General features: G+C 32.8%; 1 protein-coding gene across 1 annotated transcript in view; it reads left to right on the top strand.

Annotated features, from left to right (window-relative positions):
* LOC108689850 (netrin-1-like) overlaps positions 1–16,124 on the top strand; it is a 208,253-nt gene that overhangs the window by 190,860 nt on the left and 1,269 nt on the right. The window contains exon 5 of the mRNA XM_018196807.1: positions 13,370–13,438. Coding sequence (XP_018052296.1) covers positions 13,370–13,438 — 69 coding nt within the window. The remainder of the gene's footprint in view (positions 1–13,369; positions 13,439–16,124) is intronic.

The following is a 16,124-nucleotide window of genomic DNA, read 5'->3' as shown; positions in this document are numbered from 1 at the left end:
TATTATATATATATATATATATATCGGAGACTTTTTGCGGAAATTTTTAAATCGAAATTGAAAATAAAGATTGTCTATCCAATAGAAACAGTAACGTTTTTATTGAATATCGAATATATTTCGAAAATCTCTGACAATGAGAATTAAAAGAATTTATTTTAACAACAGATTTCGGCAGGTGTCAAATAGTCGTTACCACCTGTAACTCTTTTCCTGCTCCCCCTCCCCTCAAAAAATTGATGTGTAACGTTTGCGACACAAGCTCAATAGTTCTGTTTGCAGACCAGTGAAACATGGTTGTTGTATCGCGCTTCCGTTTTTCCGAGCGGCGTCGATCGAGCGAAACAGACGATGCTCTGTTTGTAAATGTCGTGCCGTTTTAATGAACCGTATGGTCGATAATAGAATCCGTATATCTCACCCCCGACCTCGAACCAACCTGGAACCGCACGCGAGCATCGGCGTCGAAAGCATACACACGCGGGCTGTCTCGTTTTATCTCTTTTCTCTCTTTTTCTTCCTCTCTTTTTCTCTCTCCCTCCCCCTCTCCCCCTCCCCTCTCTCTCTCTCTCTCTCATGCGCATTCACTGGTGGCTAACCAAATTAAACGTAATTTGAATATCGTTTGAAATTCAATCGAGATGCTCCGCGACGGGCCGTCTCTTCTGTCGACGGACGTTATCGAATAAAAATATCGAAAATTCCACGCGCGCAGGCACAACGATCACGTCCGCCAAAGCTATCGAACGGAATTTCCGAAATTCCGAATGCTATCAGAGGGAAGCGGATTAATAGAGAGATACATCGAAAGAAAGAAACAGAGAAATCAAGCTAGACAAATGTGAAGCGGAATGGAGTTTTTGTTTGGCGTAGTTCCCAATCTTCTCCTCTCACTTTTTATAGTTTCACGACCGAAGCACACGATTTCCGTATATTTCCGGAACTCAATTCGTGAATATTATCTTTTTATTGTTTTCCTATACGAGTTTACAATTTTCATTATCCAATGTTTTGCGGATAACTAACTGAATTACTTACTGCAAACGTAAACTGATTTAGAGATAGAGAGCCTGTATATAAATAAAAGTAATATAAATTAATCAGAAAATATTAATCTTTATGTTTTAATTAAGATACCTTTTAATAAAGATACCTTTTATTATGTCTTTTAGACATAGAGTGATTATATTTATCACGCTTTACTAAACAAGCAGTGAGAATACTATCCAAAAGCAATTTGTCATTGTCGCCAGTGAAACAATCAAACAAACATCGGACAATTTGTGAGAAACTTGTACGCGCTATTGATCGAAGCCATCGAGTCGCTCGACCAAATTACAAAGTCCAGACACGACACAGAATGCGGAGATAACCGCGAGAGAAACGACGATGAATATCGAATTGAAATGCAAAAATCGCTTACTTTTCGTTAGAATAAAAATTGACACGTTTTTACATTGTCGTCTATTTCTTATTATTATTATTATACTTAATACGATTTTTTAAGAATGCCATTGCATTTATTTTCTTAATGAATTATAGAACTATTAATTTGAGTAATCATAAAATAATAGAGTAATCATAGAATAATTTAATATCTTAGTTTAATTGCAAGTTTTATTTGTTTAGAAGAAAGAAGAACATATCGTGAAGATCAATCTAATATAAGAAGATTCTAAAATCATTTGTTTTACTGATTCAGTGGGATACATACGATTTATACATCATTACACATTAGTGCAATATCGCACACATATGAGGGTATAAATTTTCCAACTAATCTTTCGTATTAAGTATAATTTTAAGATCCCAACATTATTATTTATTTATTCATATAATCCCTAGTCCAAACCAATCTAAATCAAAGATACAATTTTTGCTTTATATACAAATTTTATACGTACAAAGTATAAAACTTGTATATGAAGCAAATATTGTTCAATATCAAAAGTTGATAACAAAATTATAATTCCAACTTTTTTTCGTTTTTTGCATAAAGGCGACCCAGTTTGGACTATATTACTGTTTATACTACTGTTTAATTTTGAAAAAGAATTTTCAAATCTCTATAAAGGCAACTAGAAAAATATTTATGAAAAATAATCGTATTTGGTCAATAAAACAGACGACTTTAGAATTCCTTCAAAAACAAAAATTAGATGTATGTGACAGTTAACATTTCGATACACGATATATGTATTATACCTATCATTAAAAGTGATCCGAAATGACGTCTTGCTTATAGTTTAGACCCTGAATCATAATTCGCTTGAGAACTCGCAGAAGTATGAATAGATCCAAGACTTCCTGCTTCAGAGGCGAATGATTAAAGCCGACTAAAGCCGCTTGCAAGTTCACGGGAAATCTCCCGATCTTCGCGGTGAAGTTTGCGCACTCGGTCGGACAGTTCACTCGCGGGGATTTATTCGCTGACGGGATATATCGAGTCATCGAGCTGTATTACGAATATACGGAAGCGGGACAAAACGGAAACCGGATGGGATCGTAACGGCATGAAACGGGACGGTACAGCTGATCGCGTTCGCAAATGCGGATCGATCACGATGGCGGACGATTGAGACATAATCCGTTTAATTCCCGACTAACGAAACGTCCTTTGTGTCGATTAACCTGCGCCAATCCGCCTGAACCCATCGCTTCGCCGAATCGACCGCGACTGCCGTAAGGTCGAGCTTTCCGATCGAGTGGTCGCATCGATCGGCCAAAACGCGGTTCGGAGAAACCGACCACGCGCAATTGTTCCCAGTCATTACATCCCGCGACGCATCGAATATCCCAATCAGCAATCGGACAAAGTAAATCCGATGTCATGTTCCGAATAATCGCGTCAATGTCGCCGTTGACACTGATAAAGTTAATTGAGGGACACGTCACAAGGGAGTCAGAGGTGCGACAGTTGCAATATTGTTATACGTAAAGCTAAAACAATTGACACATACCAGTTAAATAATGAAATTTAAATAAAATGAATAAAAGAGAAAAGAAGGAAATCAAATTAATCTTTTAGATTTATAAATATAAAGTCATTAAGTTTCATTATTATTAGTGAACTATTATTAAGAAATATTATTAAATTTGATTAAGTTATTGAATTAATTAAACGCGGAAAGAACGAATTTTGCTAAAATATCTAAAACTTTATCACATTATAGCTGCTTTTATTTCTCCAATTATTTTGATGATTTGACAAAATTTATTTTTAGATCTGTATTTAGCTAAATTTTTACTTTATAAATACTTTAACCATTTTTTTTCGTACAGAATTAAGGTCTTGCCTTTTTTAGTTTTATCTGTAGAACTAAAATGTTTTAATGCGTTTATTCACTTTAATTTTATTTTCTATTACGCGCGATATATTAATATGAAAAGTATAAATCCTTTTACTTTAATATGAATTATTTTATATTTTACTTATACTCCAGATTACGCTCAAAAATTAATACGTTTATAACTTGTAGAATTTTTTACATAATTACCAATATATGAAAATAGGAAAAGATAATTAAATTCCAAAATAAATGTTATATTTGCCATTTTACTTTTCCTACTTCTTTGCTACTCACGTTTGCACGATTCTCGATCGTATAGTGCAGATAGTATAATCTATATGGGAATTTGGCGCCATGCAGAAGTCGACATTTTCACGTATATTGCTATGTAACCTCGCTTGCGTATTGCATCGTGCGCAAACGTGATGTGGTTGCATTTACCGAATTCAGTAGATCTGTAGTTATGTTTTTGTATATACTTTATCACTTTAACTGCGTGCGAGCAGAGAGAAAGAGAGAGAGAGAGAGAGAGAGAGAAAGAGAGAGAAAAGAGAGAGAGAAAAGAGAGATATAATATTGACTCGATATTATATATGAAAAATTCTTCTAAAAGTTTTTTTATCGATTTTAACTTTCTTTGCCGAGAAAAAAAGTTGATCGTAGCATTTTTATTTCATACATTATTATTCATGTTGATAAATGAAATTCATTTCTCATTTTTGAAGGTGAAAAAAAAAATGGAATTACTTAATTGACAAACATAAATTTGTATAAGAATCATTAACTCATAGTGATTCTCGACTGGTAATTTCTTGAATGATAATAAGCTTATCTAAATACTGGTATATTCTGCTATATAAACTTTACGAAATATTATAGTGCTTTTGCCGTGCGTTACAATCGTCTTATTATACCAGACTGGAGTATATGGAGTGCAAATTCCGCATTTGTATTGTTACATCGCTCGTGCTTCCACACCTATGAGGATCACGTAATTATGCAATAATACCCCGACTGTCGACGCGGGAATATAGTACGTTAGAAATTTCGCCACAAATGTCGAAACGGCGAGTCACGTCGTACATTTCCACGCGTGACCACGATATTCGATAGAGGTTTATTTTGGCCCATGAAAATTGGATTTTCCAGGGTAGTACAGGACTGGAGCTACGTGCGCCGTGCGCCGCAATATATGCAAGCGTGATCCAGGGGAGCAACGTATCCGGAAAATACAATATTTGATTTCTCGCACAACTCGTCTATTTCGCAGAACATTCGATGTTGTGCAATATAATTGTGACGTTATCCTTTTCACTTGTGTTTTTGATCGCGAACATTTTCTCCATTTGCGTGTGTTTTATACCATTTTTACACAATTTCACAGTTCACGCGATCCAAATCGTTCGATCTCGATGCAGTCAGAAAATCAATTCTTATAATATAATCTTTAATTACAAATTAGAATAGCAAACGTATTTGACATGAATATAAATGAAGAGAATTTGCTCATCATCTTTCATTTTATATTTGATCATGTTAATTCAGAATCTAACTTGCATTTAAACGTATCCTAATTCGAATTTTTCTCGAAATCATTAATTTTAATATACTTTTATTTTATTAAACATTATATATGTATTAAAACTGATAGCAGATAGCCGACTTTTAGTTTCGAGACAAGAGATGATTCTGACCCTTTCAAACAGACCGCGGAGATGAATTACGTCAAAATAAATTGATTTCGAAGCAATCTCCTGTTCTACTTCCTGCGGGCGGAAGGCGTTGTCGGATTTATGAGAAAAGCTCGAAGATTCTGGAACGGTTTTCAAAAGTATTATATTTCCCGTCGATTACATACACATATAGTACATGCAGTACATATACAGACGTCCTAACTTCAACATGAAAAAGATCTTAGAGTACGTGTGACTTAAAAATATAAAAAAAACTTTGCCAACTTGCAGCTTTCTCTTGGAGAAAAAAAAAAAGAATATACAGCAGGAGCAAAAAAGATTGGGTAAATTATAAAATATGTTCTCATATGTATAAGTATATTATATTGTGTGCCCTTTTTCCTGGTTTAATCCTAAGGTTTCTCTATATCCTTTTCTATGTCTGAATGAAAATATTGAAATATTTTTTACGAGTGAGTATTGTACACATCCCCCATTCCGTGGCTTGCACTTGTAGTTTATTTTAGAATAGCTATCGCAATATAATCTCATTATTCCGCGAATACCTGAATGAGACAGGCGTGGAGAGAAATATGTATACCGGTTCGCATCTCGTGCGGATCTCGTTCCGCATCTCTTTTCTAGCCTCTGCTTTCTTTCCTTATTCCAGTAGCTTCCAAGAAATCTTTCCTCGCGAACTCTGGATTTAGTTGATGAACACCGGTATACATCCCGCTCCGCAAATACTTTCAGACACCTACATGTACTTGGCCAGATTGAGCGTAAAATGCAGAAGAATCAGTTGCGCACACGAATGGTGTATTATGTATACATGTATCTAATATAAAGTAATGTGGAAGTAAACCAACACATACGTATGTAAGAAGGATTTGCAAACGAAATAATTTTTTATTATATTTCAGACAACGAAGATACGATGTATTGAAAGAGAAAAAGAAAGAGAGACCAAGTTTAAATTATTTTTAATTAAATATAGTAACAATTTTTATTAAATTTAAAAAATGTCATTAACTTGGAAAAATCATTAAAACTGTAACTTTCAATCTCACTTTGTTGTTTCATTTTTTTCCAACCAAATTTTCACAATTTCAAAAAATCGACTAATTGTTGCATCAAGTGCCTCGTTCATGTTACAGATAAATTTAAAAAAATAAAAATTTTATATCTATAGATGTATCCCTGTAAAAAGAAGGCAATAACATTGTGCCAGTATTGATGTTTTCCTTGGCTTTAAAAGTATCGCGGCTAAGACGAGAATTTGCGAAATTCATTTTTAAATCTCGAGCGCGTTCTTGCGCGTGGCATAGCCCTTCTGCCAAGAAAAACACAGTCACGTTGCGAAAGATTAATCTATGTCCGCTATTAGGAACAACGTCGCCTGGGAAGAATCCGCACATCATAGGCGTTATAAGGCTAATAGTAAGTCAGTGAAAAAACTCTCTTGAATTTTCAAAGAAACAGGCAAAATTAAATTTAGTTTATTTTTTTAGATAAAACTTTAGAGAGAAAATAATTTAGTATCGTCTACTATCTTCGCGAATATAGCAATAAAAATCTTATTCAACATATACGAAATTGCAGAAAAAATTATAAAAATGAAATTTTTTACGCAATAGTAAAAGTATAATGTTTATAAAAATTTTATTGTAAATTTTAGCATTTTGCAAAGTAAACTTATGACATATTTTTATTTTGTAAAATAAATTTGATTCAAGTTTTTAAGGCATAACTTTTCAAAAAAAATTATACAAGTTTTTATTTTAATAACATAATTTTTATATATTTCTCAATTGCTACACTTTGCAAATTATATTATTTTTTAAATATTCAAATGATAGTAATAATAATCTCTCTCTTGATTTTTTTCGTAACTTTTTTTATGCATTCATTTCCTTTTTATTATATAATATTGTAAAATTATAAAGAAATATTTTAATATATATGTGTTACTGTGTATAACTTTTAGAAATATATGATTACTTGTATTTCGAATTTTAGTTAATATAATTTATATTTTGATATTTAAGAATTTGAACAAATATCTATCTTTCTTCAATTCTTTATATGTTTAATACACTTCAACAGCAATATGGCTCTCATAAAACAGAAATAATATTAGGTCAGCTCACTAAAAACAAGTGTCATAAAATTCTACATCATTTTACGTAACTGTTCTCAGTAACGATTAATACGCCAAGAATATGCATAGACTAAAAATATTCATAGTCAAGGTTAAAATAATTTCTAAAATTTATCCTAGTCTAAATGGATATCAATGTCAGCTTCTTAAATTAACATGGGATATCTCTGGAATGAGATTCTCATTGCTAAATTGTTAAAATGTTAGGTCACATCAATAATTTAATAATATAATAATAGATAATGTATAAATAATAGATAAAACAAAAATTATCCTATTATTTTATTATTTTTAAAAATATTTCTTTACAGAACGACATTGCGTAAAGTTATTAATATATAATATAGTCAATAATAATATTAATATTGATTACATTGAAAACTTTTTTTAAATTATAATACAAAATGTTTTTAAATTATAGAATCTCTTTTCTTTTAATAAAACGTACTAGAAATTATTTATAAAAGTAATCTCATCGATTTACTTATAGCCATTAAAAAAATTCATAATTTCCTTTAAAAACACAATAATAAAATCGAATCAATCCTTGAAGCGAATCAATGTCTCCGTCTTTATGTTAAATAAACCTCAAAGAAACATTCTTCGCAGTTAACAAAAGCTTTCGCGCTTCATGCGATTACAAATTGACAATAATCAAGGCACAAAGGAAGTCCCGATCGGACGCTTCGTATTAACGATACCCAACGATTGGATCTAAGCGGATTACACGCGCGCGCATATGCGAATATCAACGTTCTAAATCGCGCGACTTCCGACTGCCGTCGTCACCGCGCTTGGGGACGGTCGACCGATGAATGGGCTAGAATGAATGGCGACTCGTCTAAAGGACGCTTATGAATGGCGCATATCAGCAGTCGTGCCGCGCGCGTACACGCGATCCCGCAAGCTGTTTCGAAAGCTTATATCCACGCATTAAGATAAAAGCTGCAGAGAAAAAATAAGAATGCAAAGAAAACTCGGAATTGCAACTACCTCTTGACTCAATTAAAATCAAATTTTCTTTACAAGGAATAGTGAAGTATTACCTTATAGTACATTCCTTTACAAGGAATAGTGAAGTATTATCTTGTAGTTGTCTGATTTATAAACGAATCTCATTACACGAGCTATTGTAATTACACTATTCGACAAATTTATACTTTTTTTCTAAATCACGAACGGGACGAAGTGATTTTTTTGTCGCTGAAAAAATTAAATTAAATTGTAGTAAATGAAATTGTTCACGTCATGTTTTTGAGAAAATTGAACCCAAAAGGCATTTTTTGTATTTTTTAGCTAAAGTACCTTAAAAACGTGACGTAATAAAATCTTATTTACGAATTCTCGTTTTTAATAATAAAAAAATTTATAGAAGTTATCTATTCTACTAGCTGCTTTATGTAAGAAATAACAGTTACAATGGAAAAAAAGAGAATTTAAATTTATAATAAATATAACTATTTGAAATAAGGATAACGGAAGAAAAAATTGCAATACACTATTTATATATATTTTTTCCGTAGAATTTAATAATGCTATTAGTATTCGTTCCAATCAATTTTTTGTTAATTGTTTAAAACAAATTATTGATATCTGAATTATTTGAAAATTATCAAATATAATTTTCAGATAATTCAGGTTCATAATTAGAGACTCTATAATTAGATACATAATAATAAAACATAATTTAGCCAAAAGTTTATTTCTCTCGTGAAATTTCTTCTACACATTCTTGTATGTATACGTATCTTTATACATATCACAGCAATTTTACATATTCCTTTCGCCACTATGCGATATTAACATATAGTAACAAATAAATCAAAATTACACTTTTGTTTCCCGATATCTCAAAAAGATCTAATTATCCCTAATTCAAATAGACAGCCAAGAGCAAATTGAATTTGCGTACGTTTGTTTTCACCTTTTGTAATCACACTCATGTAATCGTACTCGCTAATCATCTTTTTTCATTTCTTTTTCTTTTTACTTTATTATACTACAGATGTGTTACTCGAATACTACAGATGTGTTTAAGTTTTCACAGGAGAGAAGATCGCTGCTAATAATTAGAATTAAGTTACCGAGCCGGGAGGCAGGATCGACAGAGGTAAAATTATCGCGGTAAGAACGAGATAAATAAGAAGAACATGTACACATCTTGTTGGCTTCGACAGTGCGTAACCGCTAAATCTTTCCTAACCACACTGAGCATTAAAACGAGTATCGGCCATGAGAAAAAGGATTAGTTTCTTCGAAGGCATTTAACCATGATTACGGGATCGATCGTACTAACCGCTCTCGCACGCGATTGAAGTAGTGTGCGACACGCGCGATTAGCGTAAATCTGCACTTGAGAAGCAAAAAGATCCAAATGCTAGATTTTATTTCATAAGGAGAATACATGAAAATACACGAGGATAAATTTTATTGCAAATTTAATTAAATATAAAATAACGCAAAGTTTCATTATCCACGTAAAATACTTTAGGATAAAATAAAATTATACGAACATGATCTCTTCTGCTTCTCAAACATGAAGTACATTTCGTTTATAAAATCCATTCAATTCTATCCTCGATCTTTATTTCATTAAAAAGAGATCGAACCTTATTAAATTAGGTTAGCGATACAAAAAATGATTACGACGTTCAAAATATGTGTCGAGGAAAATCTTACAGAAAGCGGATATTTCATAGTCATAAAGAAGACTTCGCTTCTTATATATGTAGTGATGTTTCCTCACTCGTATCTCACCAGTTTAGCTATTCGGCGTATATTACAGGAGTCTATGATAATAGTCCAGTAAAAAGTTCGACACTCCCAGGGTCAAAGATCTCAAAGCTCTCATCTCTCTCAACTCGCCCGTGAAAGCAAAGTGTCTCTCTCATGCTCTCGCATTTATCAGGCATGCTTCTCGTGGCCACTTCGCGATATACTTCGATAAACGACACGCGAATGAGAAAGAGTATTGATGTATGCGACTTGTCCCGTTCAGTGAATAACCAGCTGAGAATCTTATTAAATAACTGAATATCTCTCGAGATAAAATATTACTCCTTTACGCAAGTACATGTAGTACAAGATTTAATGTTTCAAATATATCAGCTTTGCGTCAGGAGAGAATTATTTTATATTCGTAATGTAGAATAAAGAACATTAAAACGAAGAGATTATTGATTTAAATGCTTTACTGTAAAAATAAGAAAAGATGCTGCGATCGTTCACTGCCGTGATACTCCAAACGCGAGCGGAATGCGAGATACTGCGTGACAATGTCAGTCACTCGTATGTATGTTATTCCATTTGAAAAGTGTTCTTCTCCAGTAGCACTTTTTTATCTTATTTTTTTGTCATACATCGTTCATTTTCGCGAACCGGATGTGTGATATTTGAAGTCGTAAAATACCATGCATGTGAAAGAATCAGTTGCTCTCGCGTATCGGAAAACAAATATTTTTTTGCTGTCTATGGTGATCTTAAATATTTCATCTGACCGATATTTTTCTTTTGTCAATTTCCTGCTCGATGTCGTTTATTCAATGAACTGATGTTTCGCAATGTGTAAACAAATATAATAGCGAATTCCATCGGTTGCACTTAATGTATGCCGATGCAAACACTGAATAAACTGTTACAGAAAAATTTAACTAGATACAAAATCATAATTTAATAACTTGTGCTAAGCAACAGACCAATTGGTGTAATCAAATCTATCAACCCGCAAATCTATCATAAGTTCATTACAAACATTAAATTTATTTAAAATAAATTCTGAATCCAAATTTAATACTTCAATCAAAATTATTAAATTAAAACAATTTATTACATAAAATCGCTTTTTCGGTAAAATTTTATATCTATACTTCAAGAAAGAATAAATTCTTTGTTTTAAGTATGATATTAAGTTTTTCTAAAATTTTGTAATAAGTAAATTTTAACAAAAAAATATTCTTTATTAAACATAATTATTATTGAAAAGAAAAAAAATCTGAGTAATCACTTTTTTTAGCAGTTGAATGATATTTTCTGTGTGTATGTATAACAATCTTTCTGGCAGTTATCGATTTAATTTAAAGATGGCTATTAAAAGTCCAAGCGACTCCGAATAATAATAACGAATATGATTTTATTTTCAATTCAATATTTGTATTATTAATTCGTAAGTCAAGAATGTCACTCATGTTTGTGACTCATGTAGGACATACGCAACAGATTCAGTTCCAATACAAGAAAACTTCTTCGTCAACTACCATCTCCGTCATGTTATGAAATCCAAGCACGTTGTTGCCGATAAATCAACGCAACAGTCGGACGATCTCGCGGGCAATTCTCGATCGTCCGGCCGGTCGATCAATCACACGCTTTCAATCCTCGACACGTGTGTGATCCGGCGAACGTCCCGACATACGTACGAACGAATGAACATCAGCGTGGTATCGCGAATCAGCACCAGGTGGGCAGCTCACGCTAATTCACCAGTTAGCCCCATGCGGCTGGCATTTGACGTCGATTTGCATCTGCCTACCTGTACTCAGAACTGATCGGACCCCTGCCGTAATTTAAAGAGAACATGAAGTAAAATCGATAGCCAAACAAATCAAATTTAAAGTTATGATACGTTCTGGACGTGTCCTCCTTTTCTGATGTCTGTTCAAATACGTTTGGGTTTGGAAAATTTACCTAAGTTTACCTTGTCTTCTCTTAAGAGACTATTGAAATTAACTTTATTCCATATCTTGTTTTATTCAAATTTTAAAGTCCCAAATTGAATATAACTATATTGTAATGTTTAATTCATTTAAATAATATCTGCAGAAGACTTAATATGTTATATTATGGACAATGATTGAAACAATGTGATAAAAATGTAATATATTCATCGTATACTGCATATATTTATAATTCATGAAATACGTAAAAATTCTTATTTTTCGTTATTTCTTGATGTCATCTGCTTTTTGAATTTCTTTCAAGTCATTCCATTGTTTCTAAAAGATAATCTAAACCTTACTTCCTTCAACTTCTGTAACAAGTGTTCTAAAGTTTGTCTCGTCCTAATCACATTACGACTTTCACCTCTCTTGGCCTCCAGTTGAGACTATAACATATTGTCTGGGGAATTAATTGAACGGCTGCGAGACGCGTTGACCGCGTATGGGATATAATGGATGGATAGTCGCGGCTAGATAATAGATGGATGGATTCACTGGTGGATGATAATGGGTCGTGTCAAGTACGAGACGAGACGAGACGAGACAAGACGAGCGAGACTGAAGTAATCCAAGTGCCTACAATGTATACGCGACACGAGGTCGAAGGCTCTCCGTCTGTAACGTCACGATACTCGTTTGTCGTCTCCACTAACACCAGATCTACGTGCCTATGTGTATAGACTTGCATACCAAAGGCAGCAAAGTATCTTTTGTAAATTTTTTTATATGAAAGTAATTTATTGAAAATATCGAAGAAAAATTTCTTGTTTGAACTTGCAATTTTCAACATTAAATACCTATAACTTTAATTAACATTAATCATTATTTAATTTACAATTTTTTAAATAAAATTTACTTGGAAATAAGTTAAAGATATAATTTTATTAAAGTATAAAATCACAATAACATCAAAAGCAAAATAGTCTTCAAACCCAATTTATTATATTATTAATAAATTAAGTTTGCAGACTACTTAAATACTATATTTCTAATTTAAATCATTGCAAATTGCAATAGGAAATCCAATTAATCAATTTTTTCTATAACTTGCTCTATTCCCGAGGAGTGCAAGATTAATTATTTCAAAAAAGATGCGAAACAATTATTTTTGATAATTTTAATAAAAAGATAATAAAATTCATAATGCAGACATATCGTTTCAATGTAATTTGATTCATATATTAAAACCCATAATAATAACGGTGTTAATCATGAATAAATAGCACAACTATGTGAGAGAGCTTAATATGGGTTTGTTATGTGAGACCTTAATGTGATTAATCATGTCAGGCATACCACGATTATTGTAATAATAGCGATTCGTCATTTTGATAACCTCTGCACAAGGCCCAATTAAGACAATTGCTCGATCCGACCAAATTCTATTCTGCGTGCAATTAAAGAATGCTTTACTAACAATGCGTTTCCTCGTTCACCAACGCTACGCCCATGGAAATTAATCCGCGTAGCCATAAATTGATTAAGCTACTGAAAGCCGCGTAATTTATTTTTCACTTTGTTTTATTGCAGATCAGTGCGGAAAGTGTCGCGCCAGCACGAAGAGGCTAAATCTCAACAAGTACTGCAAAAGAGACTACGGTAAGTGTTCCCGAATCAAACAACGTTGTGAACAAAGAACTGTGTAATTGCACTCACCCCTCTGATATAATGGAACCCAAGCTGTAGAAACCCAAACAACACGACAAACGTCCCACCTCTCTCTCCCGTCATCACGAGATTCTATAATTAAGCCGTTCTTACATCAACTATCACATTTCTAAAAATAAAACTACCTATTCTAAAGTAAAGGGATATATCACTTTAAAATCTGTCTACACTCATATTTAAAACTATTACGCAACATCTTTATGTTATGACGAATTTCTTAAGATAAAATCTATATTTTCTTGTAGTTTTTTGATCAATAAGAATAAATATTTTGATAATGTTTTAAATATTATAGAAGATATAAAGAGAAATATTCAATTTTCAAGAAATATTTAATTTTCAATTTTCAAGAATTTTAAAGAATCAAACAATCAAAAGTTTCAAAGTGTATAAAAATGAAGAAATTATATCTAATATGACTCCATTATTTTTGCAATAAACAAGTAATACAAAACTTCTAATCCAATATCGCACTGACAAGTTAAATGACAGCGCTCGAAAACGACAATAAACGTAGTGATGTAGACAATCCTGGCTAGCCGATGTGGAAAAACATTGCGCGACACAAAGCTACTGGAATTGTTTCGGCTTTTATCGGGAATAGATGTGCGCCCGCCCCAATAATGTGTGGAGAACGTATGTAAAACAACGATTTATGCCAGAGTGCCGTTCTCTCTCTCGAAAGTCCTCGAAAAAGTCGAACATAAATGTACGCACAGGGAGAGGGACCCGAAGGGAGAGAAACAGGGAGACAGTAAGAGAAGAGACAGTAACGGATTTTGCTTTTAGAAAGCCCTGCATTTGCATAAAAAGATTAACAAAAGACGTTTTAAGGAAAAAATATATTAAACGAAATTGGATATTTATAAAATATAGAAAATAATTTTAAAAATCACTTTTAAAAAGAATCTTTTCTATTTTCTAATTTCCAATTTTTTCTATAATTATACTAATTGCTTTATATCCTGCATCTATTATTCTTTATAATAAATAATTTATAAAAAATTAATATCTTAAATTTCGTTATTTCTTTATAAAAAATTTTAAATTTTACATCGCTTTATACTATTTGGGGCTCGGAGTTCGCTAAACCCGTCATTGAGGAGAACGAGAAAGAAAGGTTAGCGTTGTTTGTGTACGGTCGCAATTACGCTCTCTTCTCGCGGTGGTGTATCTATATAACAACTCGTTCAAAAATGAAAGACTCGCGTTTTAACGGTGCCGGGGCTTTCAATAATAGAATGGTATGCCTTTGAGCCGTGGTCCGGCGCGGTTTTGGCCGAACAGAGCAGCTTCGACGCTCCCTGCTTCCTTTCCTGTCCGCTCTGCTGCTTTGATTCAGCGCAGATAAATCTTCAACAGGTCTGCACTTAGCTGTCTCCGACTTAGAATAGCGGCCAAAACGATCGTGTATCCTATAGTCATGTCGCGAAAGCGAAACCGATCGGGAAGCGACGCCTCGTGCCTTCACGTGTTTTTCGCTCAGAGCGAGGAATATGCAAAGAGATGTCATGGGAAGCTTCTACAATGATTTTACAATGATTTTAAACATTATAACAAATCATCAAAGATAAAATTGCAATACAAGAAAAACTTGATTTGATAAAAATAAAAGATTAGAAGAGGAAAGAAATATTTCATAAAAACATCAATAAAGTAAAAAATGATTTTTATCTATAAATATCATATATAAAACGTTTTTTTAGTTTGAGTTTTATCTGTTGGAAATTTTTTTCTTAATAGAAATAAACATTTTTAGAATAACAACAGAAATTGGTTATAGAATAAAAACAAAATTGCACAAATATATAATTTTTCATATAAATATTCAATAATTTTGCATTTCACATTTTTTTCGTCTATTAATTACGTTTTCTCAACAAGAGATCAATTTAGGGTATTAAGGATAATAACTCAACAAAGTCAGTTTTAGAATTTGCGAAATTGCTACGAAGCAAAGAAAATATACATTTCCATTTTAAAAATATATTCTGTTATTCTCCCCCACGAGAGATGTAAAATCTCCAGACTACGATGTCAAGAATAACGCGGCCCCGTGATTCGAATAGCAAACTCCGGGGTCAAGCACGACGGCGTATAAACTCATAACGCCGACGTCGAGTAATGAATGGTTCAATCGAATGCAACTCAACGCTAAATCGTTTCGCAGGGGCATGACCCTAGTCCTTAGCGAAAGGCTAATAGTATCCCTGTTCTGAGGACGACAGGATAGATGGTAAGTCGTAACAGGAGAAAAAGAAAAGAAGAGTTGTGCCCAGTCGCCGCGCCGGCTGCCTCCCATTCAATTCTATAGTCTCGATAGAAGTTGAAAGGATCTAGACATCCTTTGAACGAAAGGAACACATAGGTCCATGTTAAGCACTATTACGTTCAAAACATTTTAATTACAACATAAAACATCAATTTTCTAATTACATTTTTTTTTAATTTTATGAAATTATTTAGAGTTATGAAGTTACATTTACTTATATAAAGTTTTATTTTATAATAAAAAGACAAATTTTATTCTAAAAATGATGTACTAAAAAATCTTTTATTTCATCTTGTAGAATACTCGGAGAAAAAAGAAATAACTCTAGCATTGTCGAACGAAGTC

This window comes from Atta colombica, unplaced genomic scaffold (genome assembly GCF_001594045.1).
Source record: "Atta colombica isolate Treedump-2 unplaced genomic scaffold, Acol1.0 scaffold277, whole genome shotgun sequence".
Taxonomy (NCBI): Eukaryota; Metazoa; Arthropoda; class Insecta; order Hymenoptera; family Formicidae; genus Atta; species Atta colombica.
Note: the sequence above shows the minus strand (reverse complement) of the source record. Positions and strands in the feature narration are given on the sequence as shown.